Consider the following 10820-nt stretch of genomic DNA (forward strand, 5'->3'; position numbering starts at 1 on the left):
TAAAATAAATAAATAGAATACTCAACACTCAACAAGATAAACGTGTGCTAGGTTAAACACAGGTTTAAGAATTTACATTAAAACAACAAGTGTGAAAAGCAGTAGTAGTAAATAATAAATATTATTTCTCATTATAGCTGAACAATCATGGACTGTTAGCATCACTGACTGTTAGCATCATTGACTGTTAGCATCACTGCAGTCGCTCTTTGCCACAGAACAGAAACATTCCTACATTTATCCTTTTTCCGGTGGTAAATAAAAAGATAAAACCCTCCGTTGGCTGGTCGTCAACACAAGTGCAGCTATCACTAGCAGCTAGAAGTAGCAGCTAGCAGTAGCAGCTAGCACTAGCAGCTAGCAGTAGCAGCTAGCACTAGTGTTGTCGCTGCTAACTGAGTAAGGAGGGATGTTTATGTACAACAACGATAAAAGATCATATCATGTTACAGATGTTCCATATTTGGGGTTTTATTGATTGTTGATGAATATCAATGGTTAGCTGTTAGCATATTAGCTACTTAGCACCAAATGGAGCTAACGGAGCAGCAAGTTATTATTGTTTTAAAGGTTCCACCGAGACCCAACCTGATCTCACAAAAATCCGTAAAATGCCCACGACCTCTCACCACTATTTTCCGTGGTATATACACGGAAAGTGGTATAATTCCGTGTGAGCACCACGGATATTGTACCATGCAGAGTCAATGGGATCCGTTGTCGTGATATATACACGGATTATGACATTAGTTCCCAGAACAAACATCCAGCCTCCTCTCATTATTCTTTATGTTTTAATGTTTTATATTGTTCTTATTTATCCTCATTATTTGCTGTGAAGCACTTTTAGCGGAAAGACTGTTGTAAATGCTTTATAAATAAAGTACATTAACGAGTAGTAAAACCAAGCCCAGACACCACAGGGGTCCAGGGTTTATGTAGTCGTTACATCTCAGTCGTGTCATCGTGTCGGACTGAATATTTTAATATTTATATTAAATTGTTAAATCTGACACCAAAACCTGGAATCGATCTTTGTAACGTTCTTTTTTCCTGCCTTGTGTTTTACCTGTACGACAGAGTATTAGGGCCAAACTAAGACAAAAAAATTTGAAATTACGAGAATAAAGTCGTAAAATTATGAGAATAAAGTCGTAAAATTATGAGAATAAAGTCATAGCCTAATGTTACGAGAATAAAGTCGTAATATTACGAGAATAAAGTCGGAATATTACGACTTTATTCTCGCAACAATATGACTTTAATCTTGTAATTTTACGACTTTATTCTCGTAATATTACGACTTTATTCTCATAATATTACGACTTTATTCTCATAATATTACGACTTTATTCTCGCAACATTAGGCTATGACTTTATTCTCGTAATATTACGACTTTATTCACGTAATATTACGACTTTATTCTCATAAGTTACAACTTTATTCTCGTAATGTTACGACTTTATCCTCGTAATATTACGACATTATTCTTGTAATGTTATGACTTTATTCTCATAATATTACGACTTTATTCTCGCAACATTATGACTTTATTCTCGTAATTTCCTATTTTTTTTTTTTTTGTCTTAGTTTGGCCCTAATACTCGTCGTAGAATCGATTTAGAATTGGAAAATCTTTTCTACACAGGCCTAATGCTAATGCTAATGCTTAGCAGGAGCTCATCGCTTCAATTAAGTCACTCAGTTCCTGTTTCCCCAAACTAAAATGAGGAATTACATTATTGTATGAACTGACGGACAGAGATTCCCGTATAACCGGTTCTTTTCTCCACTTCCTGTACATTTACAGTTGAAATAACTTCTCCCACCTGGATGTAGAACTTCCTTTCAGACTGGGGACCAAATAAAGACCCAAAAAAGGAACTTTTAAGTTCTCCAGCTCTCGGATAAAACTGGCTGCACTAAACAGAAAAACTCTTCTCCATTCAACGGTGGTCCTCGTTAAAAACTCCTTCTGGAAATCTTGTGAACTGTGCATTTATTGTAAATATATTAAATTTGAAGTAATGGTTCTGTGTAAGAACAATGATAAATGTAACTTCTAAAAGGCCTAAGAGCAGATATTTACAACCGCTATTCAGACTGCAAAAAAAAGCAATCAGGAAACTTCAAAATGTGGGTTATAAGGATATAATAATTATAAGGTTATAAGGATCACACAAACACACTGTTTTTAAAGTCGCATGTGTTGAAATTCTGGGACATTTTCAAACTAAAAGCTCTACAAATCATATTCAAAGCGAGAACTGATTCACTTCCAGGCAATTTACAGAAAATGTTTTGTGACAGGGAGGTTATAATTTAAGAGGAAAATGTAATTTTATTTATTTATTTATTTTTTCGAAAATAGATAATTAAGGTAATTGCAGCTATTTATTATTAATATTTATGTTTAATTTATGATAGAGGTAACAAAGGGACAGGGTTAAATAAGTTTTACTTCTACCTGCTCCTTTTCGGACACTGTTTTTTTTCCCCTGTTTGTATTACGTTTTTGTTGTTGTTGCTTTTTTTTCTGTATGTTTTGAATTTGTTTTAAAATCTTATTTTTTTTTTCCTTATGTGTTCGAAATAAACAATTACAAAAAAAAAGATACGTGTCAGTCAGTTCAGGTAATAACACGTCTACAGGGACTTTCCTCCTAACAGGATTCCCGGCAGCAGAAAAGTCCTGTCATCTATTAATTACCAGAAAACAAACGTCTGCTAATTATAACGTAGTTTCCTCCACTCACACTTCAGTCAGGTGAAGCTGCTGCTGCAGAAAAACGCACAAACAAACACACTGAGAGTTGAAAACGGAAGATTATCAGGGCTAAAAATAATATTTTAGGGGAGGAAGGTTTTTTTTTCAATATGCACTTCGAGAAAAAAGTCAAGGAAAAAGTCGAAATATCGAGAAAAAAGTTGAAATCTTGAGAAAAAAGGGGGAAATTTCGACTTTGTTTGGAATCGATTTGAATCGATGTAAATAAAATAAATATATATGCTATATATTATATATTAAAAATGCATATATGTCTTACGTTTTTACCAACTTGGTATTAACCATTAACATATATGCACACAAAAAATTTAAAAAATTAAAATAAAATAAATAAATAAATAAATATATATATATATATATATATATATATATATATATATATATATATATATATATATATTAAGAAATATATATTATATATTAAATATATATTATATATATTATATATTAAAAATGCATATATGCCTTAGGTTTTTACCAACTTGGTATTAACCATTAATATATATGCAGCCAAAAAAATTAAATTAAATTAAATTAAATTAAATTAAATTAAATTAAATTAAATTAAATTAAATTAAATATTATACATAGATGGATAGACATTTACCTGGTCGCTCCGGAGCCGTGGAAGTCCATGATTCCCTCTCGTCTGGTACAGAACTCAGCTAATGAGGCGTTTAGCGGCGAGATGTGGCAGCAGAGTTACCAGGAAACCCTGAAATTCCCTCTAATTCTGCTCAAAGTGGTCCCTACCTGCTCATGTTTCAGACTGACTGAGAGCCAGAGCTGGAGATGCTCAAGCGTTTCCAGAAAACACATAAAAGTTTGTTAAACCTGCTACGATTGGCCCGTTAGATCCTCGGGAGGTTTGACTGTTTTATTACAACACTTTGAAGTAACACCAACCAACCGCGGCTGTTCTCTACGTTCCTCCTAATGACATGTGGCAGCCGTGTGTAATTATTACTGATAGAAGAAGAAACATCCACCGCTGATGAAACCTTGATATAATAATCCTGGGTATTTTCAGCGTAGCTGCAAGAATGTCTAACAGTAGTTGACGGTGTTGACGGAGGAAAAGCTTGTTATTACCTGAAAACCCTCAGGCAGAATCAGAACCAGCTGGAGGATTCATGCTATGGAGGTTCATACACAACAAAACTGTTAGGCTGATTCCTGGAAGGTAAATCCCACGATCCAGAACAGGAAAAGCTCTGTGACAGTTCTGTAGCCGGGACTTGGTGCTGTACAACGGTTCTGGTGTGACACATGTCGGCCAAATCCAAAAGGAAATGTCGCTTTTGTGCTTGAAAATACAAATGTGACTCCCTGCGTTCATGGCTGGTCCTGGATCAGCAGAGAAGTGACTGGAAAATTACATTTTGGAGTTTAGGATATTGTAGGAGGCTTGTTTGATTATGACTTGATCTTTTTTTATTAATTGTTTGTGTTTTATTTATTTATTTTTTGTTATCAGTAGGGCTGGGGATTGTTAAGAACCTCACAATCCGGCCCCCGTCAATTAGATGGCCGGTGGGGGAGCGTGGGCATCCTTCCAGGGCCGGCTCTGCTGGTCCTGCTTCCTGGCATCGGCCTCCGCTCCACCTCCTTCCCCCCCTACACGATTCATACGCACATAGGCGAAGGGCGGGGGGTCCGGGTCGTGGGGGGCATTGTCCCGCGTGGCCCGGCACTCCCCGTCTCACGGTTTTAACAGCAAAGTAGACACTGCACATTGAACACTTAATAAATACATTTGACAAGGACACGTAGTTCGGGAGGGGGGGGGTCGGTGTCAAATTGATACCTTGTCCTCCCCCTCCCTGTTTTTATGGCATTAATCACATGCACTCAACACCAGGGGCGGGAGGGGGTCCCACATCACCCGCGTTCCCTCACCGGCCTGGGACAGGTGGGTCGGGTTACCCGGGCCTGGCGGGGCCCGCCGTGCAGCCTGGGGCGCCTTCTGGCGGTGCTGGACCCCCCCGGGGAGGGGGAAACGGTGCGTGATTGTATGTCTGTGTCGGTGAGAATGCGGTATGGAAGGGTCCTGCCATGGAGGATTTGAGCCTCCATTGGCAGGACATCAAAACTTAATAATTTATCATTATTATATTATACAAAGATGCTTATTATTATTATTATTATTATTATTATTATTATTATTATTATTAGTATTATTATTATTATTATTATTATTATTATTATTATTATTATTATTACTATGTATAGTATATCATATTATTATTAGTATAGATATCGGATAGTTGAATGGATGAATGTATGGGATGCCTGGGTCTGGGGCCCTCCGTTGTCGGGCCTGCACGGGTGTCGCCTTGTTGGGGGGTTCCCTCTCTCCGGGCCCGTCTCCGGTCCCCCCCGCTGCCTCTGCGGCGGGGCGCCCCTCTGGTCTTGGAGGGCCACTTTCGTGGGGGCGGGTGCACCTGCCCGCGTCGGCGGCCGGGGCGGCTCTGTCTCTCCGGGCAGGCTGGCCCCCTGCCGGGTGGGGGTCGTTGGCCTGAAGGGTGAGGGCCTCCTGGCCGCGTGTCCGGCCCAGACCGGGTGGCCGGGGATTGCCTGGGTCGCGGTCCGCCGCCGCGGGATCCCTGGCTGCTTCTTCCCGCGCCGTGGGGGCCCCGCCCGCGGGCCCCCACAGCGCAGGCGGTGGGTTGCCTCCCTCCTGCTTCTCCCCTCTGTGGGGTTGCCGGTGGTCTGGGTTCCGGGCTCTTCCGTGTCGGCCTCTGGTCTCGCGGGTGGCGGGGTTGCTCCCCCCCCTCCCCCACTATAGATACACTTCAGGTGGAGCTTTGTTTGGTTTATTACACACACACACACACACACACACACACACACACACACACACACACACACACACACGCACACTATTCATACATTCATGCACACACACACACACACACACACACACACACACACACACACACACGCACACTATTCATACATTCATGCACACACACACACACACACACACACACACACACACACACACACGCACACTATTCATACATTCATGCACACACACACACACACACACACACACACAGACACACACACACACACACACACGCACACTATTCATACATTCATGCACACACACACACACACACAGACACACACACACACACACACACACACACACGCACACTATTCATACATTCATGCATACACACACACACACACACACACACATAGACATACACACTGGCTTGTTCACCTGCATGCTTGCTCTGTAGTTTTTGGGGTTAGTCAGCGGTAGCGGTAGCTTAGCTCAGACTGTGATTTGGGTTGATTGCTGCTTGTGTTTTGGTCGGCTCTGTGTTGGTTTTGTTGGTTTTGTGTTTTGTTTGTGGTTTTTGTTGCAGATTTCCAGTGCTTGACGTGTGTCTCCGTGTGTTCCTGCTTCCTGGATTGGTAGTTGATGTCACCCCCCAGCCCCCGTCGCTTGAACGAAGCCACCACTCGTCTAAACATGGACCGCTAACCCCGCTCCAAAGTCTGGCTTCATTGTAACTTGATAAAGGAGGGATTGGCACAGTGCAACACTTGTCAAAAACGTGTTACTGCTGTTGAGGAATAATATAAAATCCAGTTCAGAAGTCCGCTGTGGTGTTTGAGTTTTATTCAGTAGCCGGCGGTGAGCAGACCTACGCAGAGCGTGTCTGGGTTGGTGTGCCGACCCCGAATGGTTTGACAACAGGACTTTTATACAGTAAGTTCAAAGCACAAACGGCAAGAATCAACAAACCAAAGGTGAAAGACAAAAAGCAATTAAAGGATATTTACAGTCAGATGTGATCTGTGGACAAATGAGTTGGTATTAACATATCAGTCAGTCAGGAACTTCATCATATGGAGTTGGTATTAACATATGAGTCAGTCAGGAACTTCATCATATGGATATGGTGGCTTTTTTTCTCTACATTTTGACTTTTTTCTCTACATTTCAACTTTTTTCTCAACATTTTTACTTTTTTTCTCCACATTTTTACTTTTTTTCGCGACATTTTGACTTTTTTCTCCACATTTTGACTTTTTTTCTCCACATTTTTACTTTTTTCTCAACATTTTTACTTTTTTTCTCAACATTTTGACTTTATTTCTCCACATTTTGACTTTTTTCTCCACATTTTGACTTTTTTCTCCACATTTTGACTTTTTTCTCAACATTTTGACTTTTTTCTCCACATTTTGACTTTTTTTCTCCACATTTTGACTTTTTTCTCAACATTTTGACTTTATTTCTCCACATTTTGACTTTTCTCTCCACATTTTGACTTTTTTCTCAACATTTTTACTTTTTTTCTCAACATTTTGACTTTTTTCTCCACATTTTGACTTTTTTCTCCACATTTTGACTTTTTTCTCAACATTTTGACTTTTTTCTCGACATTTTGACTTTTTTCTCCACATTTCAACTTTTTTCTCAACATTTTTACTTTTTTTCTCAACATTTTTACTTTTTTTCTCAACATTTTTACTTTTTTCTCGCTCATTTTGACTTTTTTCTCGACATTTTTACTTTTTTCTCGACATTTCAACATTTTTTTCCACATTTTGACATTTTTTCGCGACATTTCAACATTTTTCTCGACATTTCAACTTTTTTCTCCACATTTTGACTTTTTTCTCCACATTTTGATTTTTTTCTCAACATTTTTACTTTTTTTCTCAACATTTTGACTTTTTTCTCAACATTTTGACTTTTTTTCTCCACATTTTGACTTTTTTTGACATTTCAACGTTTTTCTCCACATTTTGACTTTTTTCTCGACATTTTGACTTTTTTCTCCACATTTTGACTTTTTTTGACATTTCAACGTTTTTTTCCACATTTTTACTTTTTTTCTCCACATTTTGACATTTTTTCGCGACATTTTGACTTTTTTCTCCACATTTTGACTTTTCTCTCCACATTTTGACTTTTTTCTCCACATTTTGACTTTATTTCTTCACATTTTGACTTTATTTCTCCACATTTTGAATTTTTTCTCCACATTTTGACTTTTTTCTCAACATTTTTACTTTTTTTCTCAACATTTTTACTTTTTTTCTCAACATTTTTACTTTTTTCTCGACATTTTGACTTTTTTCTCGACATTTTGACTTTTTTCTCGACATTTTGACTTTTTTTCTCAACATTTTGACTTTTTTCTCGACATTTTGACTTTTTTCTCCACATTTTGACTTTTTTTTTCAACATTTCAAATTTTTTTCCACATTTTGACATTTTTTCGCGACATTTCAACATTTTTCTCCACATTTTGACTTTTCTCTCCACATTTTGACTTTTTTCTCCACATTTTGACTTTATTTCTCCACATTTTGACTTTACTTCTTCACATTTTGACTTTTCTCTCCACATTTTGACTTTTTTCTCCACATTTTGATTTTTTTCTCAACATTTTTACTTTTTTTCTCAACATTTTTACTTTTTTCTCCACATTTTGACTTTTTTCTCCACATTTTGATTTTTTTCTCAACATTTTTACTTTTTTTCTCAACATTTTTACTTTTTTCTCCACATTTTTACTTTTTTTCTCGACATTTTGACTTTTTTCTCCACATTTTGACTTTTTTCTCAACATTTTGACTTTTTTCTCCACATTTTGACTTTTTTTCTCCACATTTTGACATTTTTCTTCGCGACATTTTGACTTTTTTCTCCACATTTTGACTTTTTTTTTCGACATTTCAACTTTTTTCTCCACATTTTGACTTTTTTCTCCACATTTTGACTTTATTTCTCAACATTTTTACTTTTTTTCTCAACATTTTTACTTTTTTCTCCACATTTTTAGTTTTTTTCTCGACATTTTGACTTTTTTCTCCACATTTTGACTTTTTTCTCAACATTTTGACTTTTTTCTCCACATTTTGACTTTTTTTCTCCACATTTTGACATTTTTCTTCACGACATTTTGACTTTTTTCTCCACATTTTGACTTTTTTTTTCGACATTTCAACTTTTTTCTCCACATTTTGACTTTTTTCTCCACATTTTGACTTTATTTCTTCACATTTTGACTTTTTTCTCCACATTTTGACTTTTTTCTCCACATTTTTAGTTTTTTTATCCACATTTTGACTTTTTTCCCCACATTTTGACTTTATTTCTTCACATTTTGACTTTTTTCTCCACATTTTGTCTTTTTTCTAGACATTTTGACTTTTTTTATTTTTGGTTATTCCATTGTAAGAAACGTGTTATGTAAATAAAATTAACTGAAGTTGCAGGAAAAAAAAGGTATATTGGCTTTGACCTGTCTGCAAAGAAATAAAAGCCAAATGTAAGGACTTTTGTAATTTGGTGTTGTATTCTAAAGGGACAAATGTAAAGAGGCATGTTTAATTTCAACAGATGGCTGAAACACGTGGTATAACGTGTTTGAGTCGCTACACCTCAACGCTCGGCCGACAGAGCTGTAAAGGAAACACCGGCAGCAGATTCTCCTCCTCCGAGGTTCTGGCTCACGGATCAGGAGTTTCTGTCTGGATAATTCAGAGAGAGAGAGAGAGAGAACAGCTTGTGATTATTCATCCACGAGGTTTGGCCCTACGACTGCGACGCTGGTGTCCTGGAGTCACACACAGAAACACACAAACACAGATACACACAAACACAGAAACACAGAAACACACAAACACACAAACACACAAACACAGAAATACAGAAATACAGAAACACGGAAACACGGAAACACAGAAACACACAAACACAGAAACACACAAACACACAAACACACAAACACACAAACACACAAACACAGAAATACAGAAACACGGAAACACAGAAACACACAAACACAGAAACACACAAACACACAAACACACAAACACACAAACACACAAACACAGAAATACAGAAACACGGAAACACAGAAACACACAAACACAGAAACACACAAACACACAAACACACAAACACACAAACACACAAACACAGAAATACGGAAACACGGAAACACAGAAACACACAAACACGGAAACACGGAAACACAGAAACACACAAACACAGAAACACACAAACACACAAACACAGAAATACAGAAATACAGAAACACGGAAACACGGAAACACGGAAACACGGAAACACAGAAATACAGAATCACAGAAACACAGAAACACAACACTCTCCAATCAGTTACAGCCTGAACCTGCCGGGGAAATGACTGTCACAATCTCAAAGCTGAATACAACAAATAATAATAATACAACCCCAACGAGGGATTCATGGCAGGTTTACTGTCACAAATAACCTTACACTGTTTTCTTTCTTTAATGGAAATAATCTAGTCATAGCGGTCAGTCGAACATAGAAATGTTTCGGTCTCTTCGGTCTCTTATTGGTACCAAATGTGCATTGGTTTTAATTTTTACAAGATTATTTTGGTTAACGCCTCTAAAACGCCGCACCTGGTGAACTTGTGGAGGGCGGGGAACTGCAACCACTTCTATTTTGCTAGGCACCTGGTTAGAGTTACCAGTTACATCATGTAATCTTATAGTTTTGTTGGCAGGCGTTGGTCCTCGAGAAGCAGCAGAGAAGTGTGTTAAACTACAGCTCTGCATCCTGGCCTGGACCCTGCGATGTCAGGGAGAGGGTCTAATGAAACAGGCCAAATTACTAGAGACAAGAGCAGCACCATCCCGGGTGGGATGAATGCCGTCTCTTCTAATCAGACCGGGCTTTCCCCAGAACGTTTCCCAATTGTCAATAAAGTCCACGTCGTTTTCTGAACACCACCGATACAACCAGCGGCGGAGCGAGAGCATGCGGCTAAACATGTCATCGCTGGTCAGATTGGGGAGGGGACCAGAGAAACCTACGGAGTCCAACATGGTTTTGGCGTAGTTACACACCGAGACAATATTCATTTTAGTGACTTCCGACTGGGGAAGACGGGAGTCATTAGCTCCGACATTGATGATAACTTTACCATATTTACGATTACTCTTTGCCAGTAGCTTCAAATTTGCTTCTATGTCGCCCGCTCTGGCCCCCGGGATGCACCT

At 38.4% G+C, this 10820-nt stretch overlaps 1 protein-coding gene across 1 annotated transcript in view; it reads right to left on the reverse strand.

Moving 5' to 3' along the window:
• The window catches only part of LOC133460969 (collagen alpha-1(IX) chain), a 65589-nt gene extending 62164 nt beyond the window's left edge, over window positions 1-3425 (reverse strand). The window contains exon 1 of the mRNA XM_061741679.1: window positions 3397-3425. Coding sequence (XP_061597663.1) covers window positions 3397-3425 — 29 coding nt within the window. The remainder of the gene's footprint in view (window positions 1-3396) is intronic.
• Window positions 3426-10820: the final 7395 nt, after the last annotated feature.

The sequence above is a fragment of the Cololabis saira genome, chromosome 15, assembly GCF_033807715.1.
Source record: "Cololabis saira isolate AMF1-May2022 chromosome 15, fColSai1.1, whole genome shotgun sequence".
Taxonomy (NCBI): Eukaryota; Metazoa; Chordata; class Actinopteri; order Beloniformes; family Belonidae; genus Cololabis; species Cololabis saira.